Below are 22670 nucleotides of genomic sequence, written 5' to 3' on the forward strand. Positions count from 1 at the left end.
TCTTTTCCTGCTCCTACCCTCTCTTTCGAGCCTCTGCCAAACACCTTTCAATATTTAAGAAAGAAAACTTCTGATGCTAAAAGACGATATTCATTGTGGCGCCCAGAGATTACCATGTGAAAATAGATCATGAAAGGGATGCGAGTCCCTTAGGTGCTCCGAGAAGAATTCAGAGAGAAGTTATTATACAATAGCGGATTTGTGCATGAAAATATCCAGACATTTGAGACAGAAATGAGGAAAACAGACACATTAAAACATAGAACTCACCAGCGCCTGGCTGGAGGCTTGGTCTACCACGGCAACAGACAGAGATGTGCTGGGCTCTGTGTCATCTAAAGCAAGCTCGATGTTCTCCTGAGGGAAGACAGGCAGATTGACAGACTCTTTAATGACTTGTGATGATGCTACATAAAAGAAAAACAACATTTTCTACAGGAAATGTAAATCATGTTGGGTTTTTTTGGAGTGAAAATATAAGAAAATTAAAAAATAGGTTTGCGTAGATTATATTTTGAATCACATTTAAAAACAGCCATTCATGACTGACATAGGTTTCAGTATGTTCGGTAGCTTGGAGCTCTTGATTAGTATCATTTTATGGACATAGATCAATATGTTGAGCCTCCAAATCCTTGGAGGAAACAACTGTCTATCTGTCTTACTGTCCTACATATTATTTCCAGGCCCAAATGGAATCTGCAGATTTTTTTTTAACAGTTTTCTGCAAAAATTCACAATGAAAATTTTCAGAATTTATCTTGTAATGTGATACATAATAATGATTTAAGCAACAAAGTTTAAAAAGTCAACCAAAATAAAATGCAGGACAGGTTTCTACTAAAATGTTACTGCTATATTAAAACTACATAGATAGAATTGGGTGCTTTTGAATGGGGTCCCCCGGGACCACCAGGTATTCATAAAAAGCACTGATAAAACAGAAACAGAGAACAATGATATGAAGTCATTAGGGTCAAACTGACTGACAAATCAAAACGATAGAATAAAGCATCTGTGATAGGACAAAGTTTACCTCCTGGGTCTACGGCTACCCCATTCAGCAGGATGAAGGTTAAACAAGAGGGGCCTGATATTCATGAAATGAAAATAACATGGAATAAAACAGCTCCTCTGAATGTAGTGTGCTGAATGGGAAGGTTACACATATAAATAAAGACAAATACAGACTAAATACAGAGTATTATTACTGAATCATACCATGTGTTATTCAGGTGTATGCTGCTGACATACACTAGAATTGCTGACTTTGTTGCTGCTAATTACATAACACCCCTGTCGCTTCTGCCTGTAACCTTTAATTTTCTTTTTTACAGGCTCTTTTTACTTCTTGCTTAGTTTTATATACCTTTTATTTTTTTATTCCTTATCTGCTTGTATGGAATTATTCCAGTTTTATTTTGTTGTTGATAAAGCAATGTCACCTATAGGTTAAAGGTTATCAAAAGGAATAAATACGCAAATGGATTGAACTGTACAACTGATTAATAGAATCAGGTGTAGGTGGCAGCTAGAAGACACCGTCGAGGTTGAGCTCTCAACTACTGTGCAACAGCAACAAAGAAACTAGTAGGATATAATAGGAGCACATGTGTTTGAGACAAGAATCTTTTGTTTGAGTTTTGTGCTTTTTTATTTCATTTTATGTCTAAAGGTTTTTTGTTTATTAAGGAATCTAGTTGAGTTTTTGTTTGTTCAGAACAATGTCACTCACAACGTCCTGCCTGAACGTACACAGACCAAAAAACAAAATCAATAATCAACAAATGTGAGTACCTGCGTGTTGGAACTTTATGGCATGTAATGACTTATTGTAGAAAAAGATCTCGACATCCTATCTTACCTTATTTTAGATTATGTAACCATGTTTCTGTGATTGGGCTTGGTATTATTAAAAAAAATTGCACACCAACACTGATATCTTGACTTCAGCGCTGGCCCTCAAATGATACTTCACCAAATCCATTTTACCAAAAAGAAAATTACATTACTCATTATGGTACAATTACTCTTAAAAGGAAGAAAAGTGTTCAAAGTGCTGGGAGCAGATGTTTTTTTCTCTGAGCACTTTTCTCAACCAGGATAGCTGGACTAAAGTGAACTGATGGTATCCAGTGACAACCCTATAAAAGTCAGTGTCATAAAAGTGTTGAAGTTTGGTACCCAGCTCTGTTCTCTGAGTGAGGAACCTACTACTTTTTCATACACAAGACATATTCCAGGAACCCAGGAAACTTCTGTTCTGTCCCTAAAAGAATCCATGGTCTTGAGGTAGTGGTTTCAAATTACCCATGAACTGTGGAGTCTGTGGGTCTGAACACTGCTGACTGGTCTAACACAACACACAACTGGGTGTCAGCATCACAATTTGGTAATCCACAACAAGGACATTGATTAATCATTTCAAAACATTTCCAACTTCTTAAATATTAGGACTTATTTTATCTTTGTAATATATGATAGTAAACTGAAGATCTTGGGTTTTGATTGTTGTTTTGATTGACATTTTATGAACCAGATGTCAATCAAAAGAACAACTGTAAGATTAACTGATGATTAAATTAATCATTAGATGCAGCCTGGTCCAAGGGCATAGGCTTTGTTGCAATACTGGGGAAATTTTGAGTATCGTACACCTCAATTCCTGCATTCTGGCGATTTAATCCATCAATTTGTGCCTTTTCTGCATTAATTTATAATTGGAACGTCTTTATTTATGTAAAGGAAAACACAAACTAAAGGCGCCTGGTGACAATTCAAAATATAATGAAATATACTGCAATAAGGCCCTCATGTGGTTCGTCAAAATAAAATCCCTTTGCTACTGTTCTGTTTTTAATAGGGGAAAGGAAAATGCACATGTTCAAAATACAGAGGGCAGCCTGTCCCTTCCATTCCACCACCTGAAATCCACGCCTATGGCCTAGTTCCAGGTACGGGGCATTCAGGGCACTAGTCCCGCAACTACGCACAGAGGCACTAGTCATCCAAGTAATTTAAAATCCTGATTCCTTTATCATGGTACATCTAGTGACGGTACAAGCAAGATATTTATGGATACTGAAATGAAAAAACAATGACATATTAGATGTAAGAAAACGAAAAGCCACAACAAATCTATTATAATAACAAGAACATCTGGCATTTACAATGACTGTTTTTTCCTATAGGTAAATGGAAACTCTAAAAGATTTCATTACTGTTGCAGATAATAGCATTTCTGGGATAAAGTGGAAACAAATATACCAAATTACCTCCACCAGAGCAAACAGACGTGCAGCAGCTCACAGTGACAAAGTGCAGGCGGCGCTAGAAATGTGGGAAAATGTTGGCAGTGCTAATAGTGTGGCCGTGACAGATGCCAGTGTTCGAGTTGACTGTGTGTGTGAGGTAGCCTGAATTATTTTTTTGTTCTCTGCCGTGGAGAGTATCCACACCGTTTCAGCCCTCGCAGCATTAAATTTGAAAATCTAAAGCGCATGCCTGTCGTGTGTATCACAGTTTAACCTGTCTGTCACTGCCACTGTTGATACCGTGTGCAGTTTTAAATGAGTTTGACCCAGTTTTCAATGACAGTTTTGCAGCTTCTTACACTTTCACGATGCACTGACAAGAGAGAATTACCCTACACAGATTTATGCAATGCTTCATTTCGCTCCAATTCCCTTTCTCCCAGGCAGGGGATGTGGGTGGGAATGTGGGTGGGAACTCCCAGGATCCTTGTTCACAGCGCTAAAAGTAATGTGATCAGGATTTCTGCTCAACTTTAGTGTACCATCAGCTGAGTTTTGCAAAAAAAAAAAAAAGCAGGACATTTCTGAGATTAAAGTTGGGACGGCAGTAATGGATGGAAATATTTATGTTAGTAATGATAGAAAAAATGTCTAATATTTATCTTTATATCTCAAATTCTTAGGGGATGCCTGGGCTCGGTTGTTGTGGTCCAGCACTGCCAGACAGAAATCAAAGGAGGGCAGAAGAAAAATAGTTCCTTCATCAGGGAGCAACAGCACTGCTGTGCGGCTGGGCGTGTCTCCCAAAGGCAGTTGTGAGTGGCTTTACTTTGATCTCAGCAGAAGAGGTGAAGACTGGCATCACTAATGAGATGGTCTAACACATGAACTTGGCTTGTCACAGCTTGTGACAGGTGGGAGGGATTGTGCATCTGATGTGTGAACACATACACTATTGGAGCTGATATATCTGAGAGAAAACAGCAGACAAAGGCAGAGGGAGGAAGAGGAAGGAAAAAGAAAGAGACGAAGAGGAATGAGGCCGCATGTATGCGTGGCACATAACACTTCACATGTCCTTACCTCTTTGTATCTCTCCAGCTCCTGGACGAAGGTCCGCTGATAGAAGAGGGTATGCAGACGTTCTTGAGTGTAGTTATGGCACAGGTCCTCAAAGGTTGCGCTGCACTCGCGCTTAGCCAGCCTGGGGTTTTGAAAGCCTGGTGTGTCCACAATGAGCAGAGAGCACAGGGAATGCTGGCTGGATTTCAAGGCCCTGAAGCGCACAAACAAAAGCAAAAACACACACGAACACATGCACCACATAAGCATTGACACTGTGATACTTGAGGCAACTTTTTATTGATTACATTCACTGCATATAACCCCTAGCTTTAACCTTAGCTCGCCGCACTGCTTCCCCAACTTTAACCCTCACTACACATCATGTTAAGTCTAAGTGTGCTGAAGCTCTAAAGTTTAAACAGACTCTTTGCCTGGGTTGCACTCAGGACTGATTTTAAAACCTGATTAAAACTTGGCTTAACTTTAAATTATGTTGCAGCAAACCTTTAAAGCAGCTTACAATGAAAAAGATTATGTGTGAACCTCTCTTATTGCTTTAGTTTAGTTTTTACTCTAAACCTAGATTAAATTTAATTCTGTTGCACCAAAACATCAATTTAAAATATGATCTAGTTTTAACTTTAAACTTACACTTGAGAAGGTTTAACTTGTTTAAATAAAAATGGCTGCCTTTTTGAAATGGACTGAGCAAAATAATCAGATTCCTCAAATACTCTAATACTGTAAATTCAGCCAACAAGTTTTTGCAAAGGAGAAATTAAAGCCTCTCTGCCGTACCATCATTGGCTAACCTTTTAGCAAGCTCACGTGTTATGACTTCTGTTTTCTTTTGTTTTTTTTCTTTTATTTGTAAACTAGCTAGCTAGCAAATTAAGATTTTGTTAACATTTTTGCTAGCTAACAAACATAACTTTTTTTTTTTTTTTTTGATCTAGCCAGCAAACAGAGTAATGTTAGCTTTTTAAGTAAAGTTAAGATTACTTACTAGGTCTTGGCAGCATTTAAATTTAGTTTTTATTTAATCATTTATTTTAACTTCCCTAGGCAAGCAGCTCAATATTGATTAAACTCTACTTAATTTCAGTTTAAGTAACTAAACTTGGATTTATTCAACTGAGATTAGATTTTAATTGGGCAACAGAGCACTGTGTAACTTAAAATCTGGTTTTACTAATTTTAAACCTAGTTCTGACACCCTTTGATAAGAACTAATCTGAGATTAAATCAATCTTTGTTGGTGAAACCCAGTATTATACTTCCAAAGTACCCACTGAAAACTAACACAAGCATCACTAAAATATCCCAAATCTACAGTAATGTGACAATTTATTAAAGATGCCAAGATTTAGAAAAGTGTCAAATATGTCAAGTTGCATTAAGGGTATTTATTAAATAATGCACAAGGCGTGTGCACATTTCCATTATATAAAAATGTTGATGAAAACTTGACATCTTCAATTCAATACAGTACAGCTTTAGTGAAGTAATGGATCAGAAATACTAACCGGTTTATTAAAGAAATGAGGATAGTGAAGAGTTCAGAATAAAGCCCAGATGCCATGGCCTCTAAACACTCCATGGCCGTAGCCTTGGATCCTGGTATGAGAAGCAGCCAAACACAGAAAAATTCAGAAATAGCACACAACAATATCTCCATGAACAAATAATTTTTGAAAAACCATTTGAATTAGAAGAAGAAATGAGCAGTAAAAGCTAGAATAAAATTGTGGTCACAACATTTGCCTCTAAAAGAATGTACAATAGCATCATATTTGTGTATATTAGGCCCGAAGACATAAAGTATTCAAAATTGGGTCTGAAATTGTCTCTATAAAGCAGTGTCATTTGGGACTCAGGTGTTTCAGAATTGGTCAGATCAAACAGCACACACTCATGTCTGTGCCTGGCGGCAATGGCCACCTGTTAAGCTTCCCTAATTCATTCCACTATCACACAAAATAGTGGGTTTATGGTGCCGGGGGCATATTTCCATGTGTGCATACACATCTGTGAGTGCATGTTCTCATGTGAGGGGAGATACAGGAAAGGTGAAACAGAGGTGAGTTCTGTCCATCCCCACTGTGACAGACTTTTAACTGTACCCTGCTGCCCTTCAAAGTGTGTTGCAGTCTTGATGGAATTCAGGGGACCTGCGCACGTGAAAAATCAATGTGAGGCAATTATGATTTCAAGGACAATGAATGAAGAGCAGATCCAAAATTGCTTGTCCCGACATACTGTGTGTACTTATCTGTCAATAGCCATTGTAAAGCTGTGGTATTCATTACTAAGATAAGCTTTACTTTCTCCACAGCATGCAATTTCCCCCAGGTGATGAGCACAGCCATGTGTGTGTGTGTGTGTGTATGTGCACTCTTAGAAATAATGGTGCTAATTATAAGAGCCTTGGAGAACCCTTTTTTATTCCTGGTAGAACCTATTAAAAAGGTCCCGCAAGGAACCCTTACACAGGGTTCTGCCTATAACCCAACATAAAGGGTAATACCTTGAAATCTGTGCAAAAGGTTCCACCCAGAACCCCCTATGAAAGGTCTGAGAACCCTTCTATGGCACCAATCAAAAGGGTTCTAACAAGAGCTGTTTTATATTCCAATAGTTTCATCTAGAGCCCAACCAGAGGGTTCAAGCGAAGCCATTTTAGATTTTAAATTTTAGATTTCACGTGGAACCCACCCTTTTGTATTCCAAGGGCTTAATTTATAATTTATTTGTCTGACCCATGTCATGCATGTGCAGGATTATGATTATTTAATCTATATTGTGGTCACTCATCATTTTAACAATCAATGCTGCAGTTGATAATGTTTAAATGGACCCATTTGAATCATGGGTAACCATCTGAATACTTGATGGTGAAAATCGTTTAACAGTCATGCTTTCATCAATCCTTAAAGAGCTCTTCCTTCCAAAAGGGTTCTCTGGATGAAAAGAGCTCTGGGTAGAACCAAAGCCCTTCAGTGAGCACCCTTTTGGAACCCTTATTTTTTAGAGTGTGGAAAAAAAGAGTGAGAGTGACAAAGAGAAAGAGAAAGAGAGGAGGAAGAGGGGGGGAGAGGTGGAAGAGTCTGTTGGTAAATGTGGTCTGTGGAGTACCTGCATCTGCTGTGCCATTTTCGTCAGAAGCCTGGCGGACGGAGCTGGCTCTGGGCAGGGTGCCTTTGGCCTGGTGCTTGAAGATGGAGGAGGAGAGCTCCTCCAGGGTGCAGCCCAGCAGGTAGGCTGCCTTCTGGGCCCACTCATGACGTGCAAATTGTTTCCTGCCAGCTGAGACACGTGCATGAAAACCTCCATTAGACCTTCTGCCAGCTACCCCAGGCACACGGCTAGCCCGGTAGCTTTGTGACAATCCCGTCCCTGACAGGGTAGGATTATGTCTCTGGTCAAGCTGACACTGACACAGCTGGGGAGAACATGCACTAAAAGCATGCTCAAAATGCTGCCGGCTTGAATGCATTTAAGTACAGTTGAAGAAAAGACATATCCAACAGCTTGAACAGCTAATGCTTCATGTTCATAAAAGTCTGTGAAGTTGAAGTGATAATTGCCCCCTTTTATCGTCTTGAGAATTAAAGAAAAACTTATCATGAGGGGACACAATTAATTTATTTACATAAAGAGCTCTGTTGGGAAACACAAGATTCTCTTTAATCTAGTGTCTGAGTGATGGTAACATGCAGATAGGAGCGCAAACTTTAGTTTTAATCCACCATGAAGTGCTATCTTCTGAGACTTAAGAGAGAAACGGGGGGGATTTCACACAGAGAGTAGTGGGCTCTATCTGTTTCATCAGCACTGCAGACACCCTGCATACTTCTGCTGATGATAAGCAGGATGGTTGTAAGGACAAAAAAAAGACATTTAAATATTTCCTTTGATAGATATTCGCCACCACAATTATTTAAATTCCAGTCAAACATCAAAAAGGAAATTGGGTTTGCCCAGTTATTACTGAAGCAAACATTAAGGAGAGCATGACTGTTCAAGATTAAAAAACTACACATGTACAATATTTACTCTTAAAAAGTCTTTTTTCTATTTACACTTGTTAGATATATGTGTTGACACTTCAGCACAGCATACAGAGAAAAGCAAGTTGATTTCATGTGGTCCCTTTAATTCGTTTTGGTGGATTAGAGACCAGTGCTGCCCTCTTGTGTTACACGATGAAGCTGCACGACCAATGAACATACTGTATTTCAATCAGTTTTATAGCCTGTTTTACAGTCAAACCACAAACTACTGTAAGTTCTGGCTTAAAAACCCACTTTTAATTAGAGTATAAATATGAATATTTTCCATTGAATGAATTATGTTGTTGGAGAAAATATAGGTTGAATAAAAACATTCAATATAACGGACAAGCACTTCAAAATATGTCAAATACAGCAGGCCTCATGACATGTAACAGCCCAAAATAACAAAAAAAAGCACAAAAATAAGAATTACCAACATAAACCACACCACGTTCTTGTGGGGGGGGGGGGTCCCCACAGACAATCAACAATTGAGTCAACATAGATCAATATTGATGTTGCTGACATTGGGAAAATTGGAAAAACAATAAATTTCTCCATTACTGTATCTCTGAACTATCTCTTTAACCACATTACACACATTTAGGCTGTTCTGCATTCACATACTGTTATTTTTTCACTTTAATTCACTGAGCCTCAAACTGTTTGGAGAAGGAAACAAAATATAATTGCAGTCAGTGTGACTTTTATCCCATCATGCATTGTTTCTTCATCCGTCCATAAGTCACCCAGTAATTAGCAGATCAGAACAAAGTAGTTTCGTGTCTGCATTTCCAATAGCAGATTCAGCGCGGGGTGATATTCATTGCTGAAAATTTGTTCCTGAACTGTTCCTGGATGGTGTTATAGTGCCATGTAAAACACTGGCAGCCAGCTGGAGGGGATAACTGAAGATAATTTGGCAAGCTATTCTGAATAAGTGACTGGCAAGTGCAGTGAAGACAGAGAGTGAAGAGTGAACAAACACACCAGAATCATAAAATACAGTTACTGCTGCTATTCATTCTTTGTGATTTGTATCTTGTATAATAGTTAGATTTGTGTTGCCCCATTATTTACATTACCATTCGTGTGACTTTGTTAAATTTGCACTAGAGAGAATTCAAAAACTTCTACAGTACAAACCTGAATTCCAAAATAGTCGGGACATTGTGGAAAACATAAATAAAAACAGAACGCATTGATTTTCAAATCCTTTTTGATTTGTATTTGATCATATACAGTACAAAGACAAGATATTTAATATTCAAACTGATATACTTTTTTTTAAACATGCACTCATTCTGAATTTGATCCTTCCAACATGCTCCAAATAAGTTGGGACAGGAGCAAGAAAAGACGGGGAAAGTTGTGGGAAGCGCAAAGAGCACCTGTTTGGTGGCAACAGTCTCATGATCTCATGATCTCATGATGTCATGGATATGACAGCGGGATCCTCCACAGGCTCACACGCAAGGATGGGGTGAGGTTTTGGAGCAACATATGCTGCCATCCAGATGACGTCTTTCTCAGGGACATCCCTCATTATTTAAGACAATGTCACGTTCTGGACGTGTTTCACCAGCTATGGTTTTGTAGTAAAAGAGTTCAGGCACTAGATTGTTTCCCACTGAAAATGCGTGGTGCATTATGATGTGTAAAATACGACTTTTTTGGAACGTGTTGCAGGCATCAAATTCAGAATGAATGTATATTATCAGAAAACAATGAGTTAATACATTTGAATGTTACATATCTTGTCTTTGTATCACATTTGATGCATCGAATCATTGCGTTCTGTTCTTTATGTTTTACATAGTTTTTCTTTATATTTTTCATAGCGTCCCAGTGATTTTGGAGTTGAGTTTGTACAAGTGTGAAGTCAAGATTTTTAAATCTCTGTTTTTGAAAGATCATTATTTGAAAAAAACATGGTTCATTCTATCTTTTGAAAAGCCTGCTGTAATGTTTTTTTAAGCAAGGACCCTTCACACAACAGATGTGACTAATAGTAACCTCAACAACAATAAAAATGTTTTTGACAGCCACTGGCTTTTCAAATGGCAGACATCTCATTTTAAAATGAAAGTAAAAGGCTGTGGCAGGCAGATCTATTACTTTAAAGCAAAAAAAAAAAAACAATCAAACTCTCTTACATTAGGTGTCATCATACAAATAGCTTCAAAGACAAGAACAAATCCTCATGTTGAAAAGGACTACTGTGTTCCCATTAGTTCTCTGATGCATTCTTCTGACAAGATAAATTGTTTGTCACGGCTTTAGGCCAAAATCAGATTGATGTTTTTCCGTCCTTGAGCTGCATCTAACAATTAAACTCTGGTAGTTTGCCAGTAGCATCAGGTGCTGGAGCACAAACATTGTTTTGTTTGTATAAAATGGTCATTAAGTCAGGATTAATAACCTGACACAGATCTAATACAAAAATACTATCTATCACCTCACCTGCTGGATGTCCTGGATTTTAATATGTAGTTACCGAATTTTCTCCTGCCTATATTTTTAAACTTTCTAGCCTCAGATCAGTGCAGTGGAGCAGTTTAACCTGTTCACTGTGCAGCATCTTTTAAAGTGCAAATGCATAATTCAGTTATATGGATTACAGCTGTCTTGCATCACGCTGAAGATACCTACAGTGAGATAATGCAGGCTTGACATTTTTTAGATTACTTATTTGGCGAACAAAGGTAATTTTGGGCCATTTTAGCTGCTCCATCATTCTCTGTGTGTACAAATCAAGGATGAGTGTTTGCCTCTTTGTCATAAATTTGTGTTATATAACAATTAACATTATCCATAAGGGATGCAGCTATGGAATGGAAAAGCATTTGGTGAGAAATCTTACCTTTGGTAGCTCCTGCAGCCCCAAGATGGTAGACGGCCCCGAGGACGAGCCAGAAGGCCCTCTGCTCATCACTGCTGATCCCCAGAACCTTCATGGCTGCTTGCAGCTTGGAAAACTGCTGGGAGGTCCGCTGCTTATCCTCAGCCTGGCAGATAGCACATTCAAGTTCTTTTTTGAACTATTAACAACACGAACTCCTTACATAAGTATAAAATAGGATTAACAAAACTGACTGTATCTCCAAAGGCATAGTTGCTGATAAATATCACTGATTACTCTGCCTGTTGTTGAGGTTGCACCACTTTTGAAAGCACACTTTGTGACTCATTCTAATTTCTATTGTGAATAAGAAATTTTAGTATTATGTCTGTTATAGGCCACATATTGTGCAAAAGACTGTTGATGTAGCTTCATTGACTGTTTACATGCACATTAATTTTCCACTATTACTGTATTCAGAATAGGACAATATTCTGAAGCTGATGCAGGTAAAAGCATATTCAAACCAACTTTTTCGAGAAGATGGTTGAACGAATGCAAGAGGGAAGCTGAGTTCGCAAGCAAAATGGCTCAAGCGACTCCAGCTGTTCCACTTTTCCATAATCGTGTATGCACAGCTGCATGTAAACATGAGTATTAGTGGAATTTTCATTTTCATTAAAGACATAAACAGCTTAGTATGAATGTTGTCTTTTTTGGAACAAAGGCAAAAAACATTTTGTGCATGTAAACGTAGTCAATGTCACGGCCGCTGACAGATGTGGATAGAAGTCAAAGATTACTTAGTGCTCATTTAAGTGATGACAACATAGATTAGAAAATAATCAGTGCATCTTCATGTTTTGTTCATTCCTGTAATTCATCATGACACATCATGTCACTGTGACAGTAGATGAGTTGCATTATGCAAAGTAAGAGGGCTGACCACTTACTTATAAATTATTGGTAGGATTCTTACAGTACTTGGCTTGTATATTTAAAAAGATAATAAACACAATGCTAGTAATTTGAGAGTAAGTTTTGGTGCACAAGGCACATCAGGTACACAGCCATTGTTTTAGCTATACCAGCCAGTCATTCATATAAAATAGGGGCTGACCGATAAGCAATAATGTTATACATTAGCATTGAAAATGAAAATCTTGGGGTCAAAATGTTGAATAATAAACTCTAACACTTCATTTAATTCCTTTAAGCAAGCTTTTGATCAAAAAAGAAGTTTTCAATATTATCTTAAAATAAAAAGCACAGGGAGCTTCCAGCAGCATTTCTTTAAGTTAAGTAAAACTTTTAATAAATAACTAAAAAAAATATCTCCCAGAAATTCGAGAAAGTAAATAGACAACTAAGTTAACTGAACTGAATTTTGTACTAAATGCTTTTATGTATAAGTTTGATGAAACTATAACTTTTCAACAACTTTTTTAGTGTTGTGGACTGAATAGTGACTACACAGAGCAGCGGCTGCATCAGAGCCAAATCGGCACATTTTTAAATGAGTTTATCTTACTGTTAATCAGATAAAAATATGGGTTCCAATAATTGTAAAAATGCTGAATACCTGATCCAATACTTGATCAACTGCAATATAAAACTTCGTAAATCTTCAGCTTTTGAAAAGATAAAAGTAATTAATTAAAGTAACTGTTCAATCTCCCATTAATAAGTAGTGTTTACCTTAGTCGGAGGCATGATTCTGAATGCATGGTTTTCAGCAAAGTGGTTCAGGTGCAGTTCAGTCCTGATGAAGAAATGAGAACATAGAAGACATCAACATTTCTCGTGTCTACTAAAGCCTGAAACACAATTAGAGGCAATGTAGCAGTAATATATCACTGCAACATGTCATCATATCAATCCAGTGCAGAACTGTAGTGTATTGTGTGTTTTACTGACCTGAGAGAGCTGTCGACTCCAGACATCAGGTAGTAAAAGACATTAAAAGTGGATTCTCCGTCTGGTCTCCTTGTCACCCTCATCTTCTCCAGCAGCATGGTCTGCAGGGCCACAAGAGGATAACAGGATATTTGCATGATAAACAATAATTCATTATTATTATCAGCATGGCGAGTGAGAATAATAACAAAGCCTGCTGGAGTTCTGAGAAGCATATAGACTAGTTTATGACACACTGCGTGAGATCACAGCAAATATGCATGAGTGGGAAATTCAGATTGCATTCAAAATCAGTACATTTACAGGACAGCTCAGAGTTAAAAAAAAAAGTTCTTCTGGCCATTTTATCCATCTGGATCATACTCAACTTGTGACTCAACTTGAAAATAAATCGATTCACGCTGTTTTTTTGTTTTTTTTTACCAGAAGAAGGGACAGATATGTCAGTTTTGTACGATGGCAAAAATGAGGCTGTTAGTCACAGAGAGAAGGCTGATCTTTGATGATCGCCTTTCAGGCTTTGCAAAGATCAGACTGTGAGCTAAGCAGGGAAGAAAACTATTAGCTGAAGAGGAGCAAAAGTTATGCATAAATAAAGATAATTCTGGGACGCCCTGGTAGCTCAGTTGGTGGAGTGTGTGCTCCATGTACTGAGGCTGTCAGCCCTCTGCAGTGGCCGTGGTTTCAAATCCAGCCTGTGGCCCACTGCTGCATGGAATCTCCCCACTCTTCCCCTCTTTCCTGTCCTCACTTCAGCTGTCCTATCAATTAAAGTCATAAAAGCCTCCCAAAATTTTAAATGAAGATAATTCTGATCCCATAAATGTGTATTTCATACTATGAGGAAAATATGCCATTCTGCCCCTGGTAAGAGCAGTTTATGTTTATGAATCAATCAGTATTTCAGTGATTGCATGGTGAAAGAGGTTCCAGCTGTTTAATGTTGTATAAACCAAAGCATTTGCAAATAAAATGCAGCTGCAGTTATTAAAAGCCACAAAATATCTAATTCATCTGTAAATCCTTGCAAGTTCATTTAGTTATAGTCAGAATCTTTTGTGAGCTCGATGAAGACACAGGCAGTGTCTCCTTCAATAAAAGTCTTTTTGCCTGTGTCTGTGTGCCCCAGTGGTACTTCAGACAAGTCATCTGAAGTTTCTCCTCTCACAATAATGGCCCCTTCTCTGAGAAGCACCGGACAAGCTGATTGCTGCTGCTTGTGCAATGGTCTGAGGACGTTTACACTTTTTCTTTAGCACCAGAAAGATTGTTGATTTTTGAGTCTCATTCCCGGGACATAAAATACCACCGTTTTGGGTTGGTAACATATCTCGAGCACAGCAATATAATGAGAAACACAGGCAGAGGCAGGGTCTTTGCAGATACAGCCACCCCCACCACTTATGTTTATAGGTCTATACATTGTTTTCAGGAAAATGTTGCATATTGTGCCTTTAATAATTCAAGTTAATAAGTCAGTTAATTTGAAAACAAAGAAAATCCATCTTTGTATTGCCTATATCTCCAAAACTCTACAGCTCACACCAAAATAATCTGAATAAATAAAACACTACAGGTAAGAGGAAAAATATGTCTTTTTGATTTTGGGGTGAACTGTCCCTTTAAATACAAATATAAATGTGTTTATTTGTACCTGGATAGAGGCTGAGGTCACCAGGCCCGCCTGGTCAAAGTCCAAGGAAACAATATGGGAGAAGCGACTAGCATTCCCATTCATACAGGTAGACGCATTCCCAAATGCTTCCAAAACTGTGTAGACCGCCTGCCATTTCTCTGCTACACACAAGAAAGAACAACACAGTCATTTAGGAGGGTCTCAATAATACAACAACATGCACTATATTTTAATAATCTGGGAATTTTTTAACCCACTTGAGAATGTTTTGTTGGTGCTGCCAGCGATGGTGAGCAGGTATTGGATGATGTGTTGACAGTTGGTGGTCTTGCCACTGCCACTCTTGCCCAGCAAGACAATGGACTGATCCTGGCGAGTGGTCAGCAGGTTCCTATAGGCAGACTGGGCCATGCTGTAAATGTGTGGGGCAGTGTCCTCCCTCCTGCAGCCTTTGAACATTTGCATCACCTGGAAAGAAGACAAAGACACAGTGAAAGAGAGTATGGAGGACTGAAACTGCCAAAATGGAAAATAAATAAATAAATAAATAAATGGCTCCATGAAGAAACTGATATGCCATTAAAGGACCAGTGTGTAGGATTTAGAGGTATCTAGCAGTGAGCTTGCAGATTACAAACAACTTGAGCAAATTTAAAAATATGAATTTATGTCACACGTTATCAACTAATTAATGTAAATAAATATTATTTAAATAAATAAATATATAAATAAACAAACAAATAAGTAAACAAATAGACAAATACATTCATTAATAAATTAATTAATTTGGGGAAAAAATTAGGAGAAATGTAAAGGGAATATAATACAGAAATAAATACATAGATTTTAAAATTCATAAATAAAATGGAAAATGAAAAGGAGAGCAAATGAAAATACATAAATGGGGAGATTAACACAAAGGTAAGTAAATACAGAAGCAAACTGAAACATAAATATCAATTTATGTCGTATTTAATAAATTAATTAAGGTCTACATTTATTTAGAATATTATATCCAGATGCACTTAATTGCATAAAATTTATTTATCGAGTCATCTATATACTGTTTTATTTTATGTTTTTATTTTGTCAGTTTTGGTCCTCCTATGAAGCGGCATAAAGAGGACAAAGTCATAGAGAAGAAGTTATAAATGTCAACTGCTATCTCATATTCTCATATTTTGCTCTCCTGTAACAGATGTGTCATTATATGCACAGGCTGGAGTTTACCTTCTCAGAGTACATTGAGGGGGCGCTAATTGGGTTAATGACCACCATGTTGGGCCCAGCGTGGGTGTGCACCAGGTTACCGCCGTAGCGCTGCCTCAGGGAGTGCATCACGCTCGACTCATTCAAATACTGCAGGGAGGCCAGGTCCTCCACTCGGTCGAACATCGGAGGGTTTGCCTAGAGTTCAAAGTCAGACACAGTCACGCACTCACCCAGCATCATCTGTAATTGATGCGATTGAGAGTTGATTTGGCGATTAAATACCTTCTCTACATCATCTTCATCCACATCCAATAAAGATCCATCACTCTCCAGGCGGATTTTCACCTTCCCCTCTGGCAGACTGCCTGCCTCTGTCTTCAGGAGGGTTGCTGCATCAACACAAAGCACAGACTTAATTTATCATGACATACGATCTCCACCTGAGTGCAAAAGCTTCCATCTTATCTTACATGTCTGACAGTGTGTGGCAGTTGTTTCTCTTTTAATAATGCCTAAGCTTCATTAAAACTAAACAAGCATTCAATGTCAAAAACATGCTGAGTCTAATTACAAACAGCCTGAGGAAAAATGGAGGACTCTAGTCGGGTGCCCTCTTTTAATACTAAAATATCAAAAGCATTTTCTAAAGCCCAGTGTTATAGTTCAACAATCTAATGTCTCTCAGGAACACACGCATCAGCACTGACGGGATAATAAGCAGAGAAATACAACTATCAAGAAATGACAAGTGGACAGATATTTAAATGCTGAAATCTTTCCTGACCCAAGGAAAATCCATCCTTGTGGACGAGCCATACTTTCTCCGTGTTATACCAGGCCTTCTCTGCTGTTATCTGCTCCTCAGTCTTCCCCTGACGAAAAAGACAAACAATCAAGATGAGAAGAAACTTGTTTGATCAATAAGTGTCCAATACAAAATGAAGAGGTAAAATGAAAATAACTGCTGAATGATTAACAGTTACATGCAACAACTTCATAATGGTATTCCACAAGGATCTCACAAATGACACATTCACAGGCACAGATTAAAATGCAGCTCACATTCACATGAGACATGCAGGGAGAACTGAATTCATTGGGCAGAGGCCTTCTTCAGTATGAAAACCTGCATAACTTTGTGTGAGCTGATCCTCTAGCACAGTGGTTCTCAAACATTTTCATGTCGAGGGCCCCTAAAGGGACACTGACCCCCATCAAGATTTTGTCCCAGGACCCCATTTCTTTTCTCAAGTTAATAAAGGTTTTCTCCTGATAACAAAACAAATATAACTCTTCTCAAGACAACAAATCTCAAGATCATTATCTCGAGATCACAAGTTAATTATTTGATATCTAGAGATGACAAAGCTTGTTTTCATGTGATAACAGGTTAATTATTTTGTTATTCAGAGACAAAAAAAAATCTTGTTTGCTTGTGATAATGGGTTAATTTATTTAATTATGTCAAGAAAAGGAGTTTTGATAACTAAATACTTAACTCTTGATCTCAAGAATTGCAAGTACAGCTTTTGTTGGCTTCCATACTTATGGCTGGAATTACAGTGAAAACAATTCCTCTTTTTGCTGTGGACCACTTGGAGCCCCCTTAAGGACCCCTTAAGCACCTCACTTTGAGAACCACTGCTCTAGCATTTATGTCCGTTATGTCCAGAAGACAGCCACAATAAAATGAGAGTTTTAACTCAAATGGTGCACACCTCTGTCACCTGAGTCCTTAGATGGGGTAGAGTTAGGGTTAGCAACTGCCGGAACAGTGCGTATATTTGGAGCAATGGGCCTTCGGAGCAACGGGCATTTGTTTACAGGACAACAGGCTGGCAGACAAATAGGTTTTCAATCCGAGGGGATATTTTTCAGGCTATTGGGGTTTTGGAATAATGGGCCATCAAAACATCGGCATGACACTACTGAGTGTGCATTTAATGTGTTCACTAAAAAGAAATGGCAGGCAGGAGGTGAGACAGGAGTATCTCATCACAACCAAGTACATCACACAGACAGAAACACACAAGTTTGGAGGGATTGTACAGAAAAATACAAACAACACAACAAAGAGCCAAATCAAGTCAAGTGGAGGGATGGATGGAAACACTTGAAGGACACTTGACTCAGACATACAAACAAGCAAACATAATAAATATCGAACAGCTGCAGCAAAAATTCCTATTTTTTTGTCTTTTCTCTTCCTCTGGTTAAGATGCGGGGTGAGAAGGTAGTTAACTGCAGAGTTTTCAGTGATACCACAACAGCCAGTGCTATCAGGAAACCTGGGCCACTTTACCAGCTCATCACACGAAAACCACAAAACACACATCACTGTGAAAGACGGGTGGATACAACCAGAACAACATTCAGTTGTAGCTGTGGTCAGACCTTAGATGCAGCTGAGTGTGCTGCCTGCAGTATGGCCACGGGGTCCTCAACAACCTTGGGCTGGAGAAGGGAGGGAACAGAAATTAACTGAGGAGTCAGTATGTTTTTGTGAACTAAATATTAGATTCAACTGCAATTTCAAAATGCACAATCCAAAACAAGGCAAATCACGGCATGGTGAAAACTTTTCTAGTAGGTCACAAATTATTTTGAGTAAAAAAACATAATGCAAGACACTGCAGCAGTTCAACAACGCATCGGTAAGTCAAGCAACAGTAGCAGAATAAGTGAGTCATTCAAGTAATTCACCATAAAGAATTACAATATTAATGCATTAATGAGCAGGGATTACAAGGTGCATTGAAGTACAGTGTGTGGGTCTGTGGGGAAATTCATGTTCTGTCATATTAACAGTCACAGTTAACAAGATCAGTTGTACACAGTAAGGTATAAAAGCAGGGCACCATGCAGCCAGTTGTAAAACAATGTAATAGTCAGTGCTAAAGAACTTAACTATAGAGATAGTACGGTACTCCGTAAACACAAGGATACCATTCAATGTGATAGATAAACACATATTAGTGCAAGCAAATCCAGGGATTCCTGGAGTTTTTTTTTTTTTGTCAAAGACACATTTGATAAGAATTTTGCAAAGTGCAGAGTCTGTTGAGCTGAGAGTCTGTTTACTGGTGCATATGACTACACCAGTGGTTCTCAGCCTGGGGCTCGGAACCCTCAGTGGGGTCACAAGATCATTTCTGTGGGTCGCCAGATGGTTGTGGAGAAAAAAGTAAAATATTGTGGCAGGTAACACGGAAATAGAGCCAGGAAACAGCCCCTTAAAGACATTCAACATGAGGTGGCGGGTTTAGTATGTATGGAGGCTGTTGGTCCTCTGTGGCGGCTGCTGGTTCGACTCCCGCCTGTGGCCCTTTGCTGCGTGTCATCCCCACTCTCTTCACCCCCCCTTTCCTGTCTACTCTTCAGCTGTCCTATCTATATAGGCAAAAAGAAGCCCCAAAAATATATATTTAAAAAAAGACATTCAACATAAGGGATTAGCACTCAAAAATATGCAAAATACAGCTGGGCTCGAGAAATGTAACAGTCACCTCACTAACTAAAAAAGTAACATTTGGATTTTGTAACATAAAATCGCAAACTTAACAAACTACTCAGTCCAGCATTAGGCATGATGGGAAATGAGGCCATATTTGATAGTTTTTGCAGTATGGATTTTTAGTGGTGGTTGCAAACACCAACCTGATTATTCTGGGAAGGTTACAGCTCTAAAAGGCTGAGAACAACTGGACAACAGGATCACCTTAGTATCTACATTCATTTGATAGGAACGGCCAAAAACAGCAGGACCAATACAGAGCTGCACACTGAGTTCACTGTGAACTGAATTGGTAGAAAATTAAGCCATTATTAATCTTATTGAGACCTCTAAAATCTGGTCAAGAATCCCAGACCCACCTCTGGTGACCCCTGGTTTATGTGACGTTACTACATTCTGGGCCCGTGACCGCAGAATGAACTTTAGAGAAGAGAGTGTTGGACAAAGACAAGTGGGCAGGCACAAACAAAGTGGGTCAGAGAGGGGTCAGTAGAAAGAAACAAGCTTAGATTCCAGCACTCTACAGGTAGGAGGGAGTGCGGCGAGCCCACAGTCGAGCAGGCTGTACCTGAGAGGATTTGTGGCCTCTGGCACGCTGGCCATGCAAAAAGCAAAGAGGACAGTGGCAAGTCAGGATCAAACAAACCACAGAAAAGCAAACGCAGAGACATGGGACACGATTTGGGACATGAGGAGATCAGAGCAAGGAAATGGAATAAAAAGAAGTGCTTTTCAGCACTTTAGATTTTGACAGAGGAACTGCCACATAATCAAGCACTGCCAAAATAATCACAATAGGCAAAGTACATCATCATGCAGTACAAAGGTGCTCCTCTGGACCTGATAACAAAGTAATTAATACAACTACAGAATGAATGGGGGGAAGGAAATGAGAAGGAGAAACATGGAGCACTAAAGCTGTTAAATTCATTATCAGATGTGTACAAGTCATCATAGAGTAGAGAGCTCATCATCATAGAGAGCTCATAGAGTACAAGGACTCATACTGTTGTCTTTTCTGAAACATAAGTGTGTTGCAAATCAATCACACTGCGTACAATTTAGAATTTATGGGCCAGTTTTGGGGATTATAACCAGTTTTATCAGAGTATCTACAGAATTTACCAGAATTTGTCCATTAACATTATCAGAACATGAGATGTTTTGGTAACACTGAATTTAAAGGAGTGTGCATAAGACTGACATAAGACCATCATAACCTTTTAATGACACCTGTCATAAACTGTCATGAATATTTATGATTGTGTCATTCAGTCAATTGTGTCATTTTTAATTCAAAGTTGACTTTGTTTAAGATGTCTTTGTTATGACAACTTCAAATCCAAAATACACCACTTCAGTTCAGGTCAAGGGAATTATTCATGACACTGTTATAAAACACTTGACACAGTAATAACATTTAATAATATCTTAATGTCTTAATATCTAAAATGTATCACTGTTGTTGAGATCAAGGGAAATTATCAATTTAAAATAGTCTCATGACAGCCAAGGTCTAAACCAACCATATATGGCAGTTTAATGTCATGTTAATACATGAGGCTAAATAGTTTGATAGTTTCATAACAAAGACGTTGACAGGTTATGTTGCCTTGATTCAGGCCTGGTTATCATTTTCAAGTTAACACAGAACTGGTTGGCTTCGTTAATGTCAAGTTGACATAACAAAGACATCTCAAACAATGTCAACTTTGCTATAAAACTGACATAATTTACAGAATGACACTTAACGACAACAGGCAGAAACATTTGTAAAGACTTCTTCATGTTTATGACAGGTGTCCAGCTCATATGGTCAAAAACAGTAATCTGAGTCAAGAGAAAATTCTTATCCCTCAAAGTTTCCTATTTCACACCAGGTGGCGAACAACACAGTGGGTCCCTGTAATTGGAACTCTATCAGGTGTGAGACGGCCCGGCATTTTTGGACACATTTTCCTCTGTCTGGGGAAGCGAGCAGTTGACTCAGGCTGGTCACAGGGTAAAAGCTTTTGTAAAGCATGGCAGGAGCAAACCAAACAAATACAGGGAGAGAAAAGTTACATCTTTGCCCTCAATGTTGAAGATCCTCCTCACACGCTTGTGATCTTCCTCGGTGGGAACCAGCTCTGGGACCTACAGTTGGATAGCAGGACCAGCAATCGGGCAGCCAGAGAGGTAAATGCTATAATCGTCCACTTTAGACAAACTGAAAACTGAGTGGCCACACACAAACAATCCATGTGAAAAAAAAAAAAAAAAAGTCAAGCAGTTTGAATGTGAGAAACACACACGGTTACAGAGGGACACACACCTGTTTATTCGGTGGAGACTGAGTCTGGAGAGGTGCAATAGAGGACGGTTTACCATTGGGGACCACAGGGGGACAAGATGTCTCCTTTCCCTTTACACAATAAATGCAAATATCCAGAGACACACAGTTTGACAGACAAACATGCACACACACACACACAGATGGAAATGACATGGGAAGATGACAATGAGGATGACATTAATGTTTTAACTTCCTTTGTTTTCTTTTCACTTTGGATTCACACATCCAGCACAACTTCAAAGCAGGTTTGTTCCTGCTAATTTAATTTTCCAATTAATTCAGCCAGGAAATGAGTAAGGGAAAATGACTATTAAAGAAAATTGGATCATTAGGCACCGCAGCGAAAGAATAATGGTTCAGGGCTTTTGTTTGTCAGTGGTTACTTAAGCAACAATCTGTTTCAAATAATTAAATAATTTGGCACTGTCTCAGCTGAATTCTCTCACAAATGCATCAACATCCAAAGAATCTGGGGAGAAGGCACCTGAAATTAAATCATCAAGTTTTATAACTTTGCTCTGTAACTGTTGTATGCAGCTGTGGCACTAGGATCAATACTTCTAGTTTGGTCCCATATCTGCTTGCAGCTAAAACTGTATTTCAAGTTGAGGTTGTTCTGTTAAAAACTTTTTCAATCATGATACGATCATTGCTGCTGATTTGTTTTTACTTTTACATGGCAGCAAGGCTAAGTAGGACTATTACAATGCAAGTTTTAATTTCACTTTTTCTCTCTGCAATGTAATATGCTTAAAGTTCAAAAGATGAAAACAAATAACTACTAGTGCTGTAATGGCACTAAGTCAGGATTTTTGCAGCTTAAACAACACGTTAAATGTA

At 38.6% G+C, this 22670-nt stretch overlaps 1 protein-coding gene across 5 annotated transcripts in view; it reads right to left on the bottom strand.

Annotated features, from left to right (window-relative positions):
• Positions 1–22670, bottom strand: part of LOC146318758 (unconventional myosin-XVIIIa-like) — a 100256-nt gene that overhangs the window by 59106 nt on the left and 18480 nt on the right. For 3 of the 5 annotated variants that reach the window (XM_084730893.1, XM_084730892.1, XM_084730890.1), the window contains exons 5-19: positions 21810–21899; positions 21560–21631; positions 18376–18435; positions 16766–16853; positions 16264–16370; positions 16000–16176; positions 15027–15237; positions 14788–14930; positions 13134–13234; positions 12915–12978; positions 11238–11382; positions 7455–7625; positions 5846–5936; positions 4338–4530; positions 271–357 (exon numbers count right to left, since the gene is read on the bottom strand). In XM_084730893.1, coding sequence (XP_084587019.1) covers positions 271–357; positions 4338–4530; positions 5846–5936; positions 7455–7625; positions 11238–11382; positions 12915–12978; positions 13134–13234; positions 14788–14930; positions 15027–15237; positions 16000–16176; positions 16264–16370; positions 16766–16853; positions 18376–18435; positions 21560–21631; positions 21810–21899 — 1800 coding nt within the window. Of the gene's footprint in view, positions 1–270; positions 358–4337; positions 4531–5845; positions 5937–7454; positions 7626–11237; positions 11383–12914; positions 12979–13133; positions 13235–14787; positions 14931–15026; positions 15238–15999; positions 16177–16263; positions 16371–16765; positions 16854–18375; positions 18436–20063; positions 20091–21559; positions 21632–21809; positions 21900–22670 lie in introns of all 5 variants that reach the window. The other 2 variants (XM_084730894.1, XM_084730891.1) reach the window with 2 other exon arrangements.

Source organism: Lutjanus erythropterus, chromosome 11 (assembly GCF_056507025.1).
Source record: "Lutjanus erythropterus isolate fLutEry1 chromosome 11, fLutEry1.hap2, whole genome shotgun sequence".
Classification (NCBI taxonomy): domain Eukaryota; kingdom Metazoa; phylum Chordata; class Actinopteri; order Lutjaniformes; family Lutjanidae; genus Lutjanus; species Lutjanus erythropterus.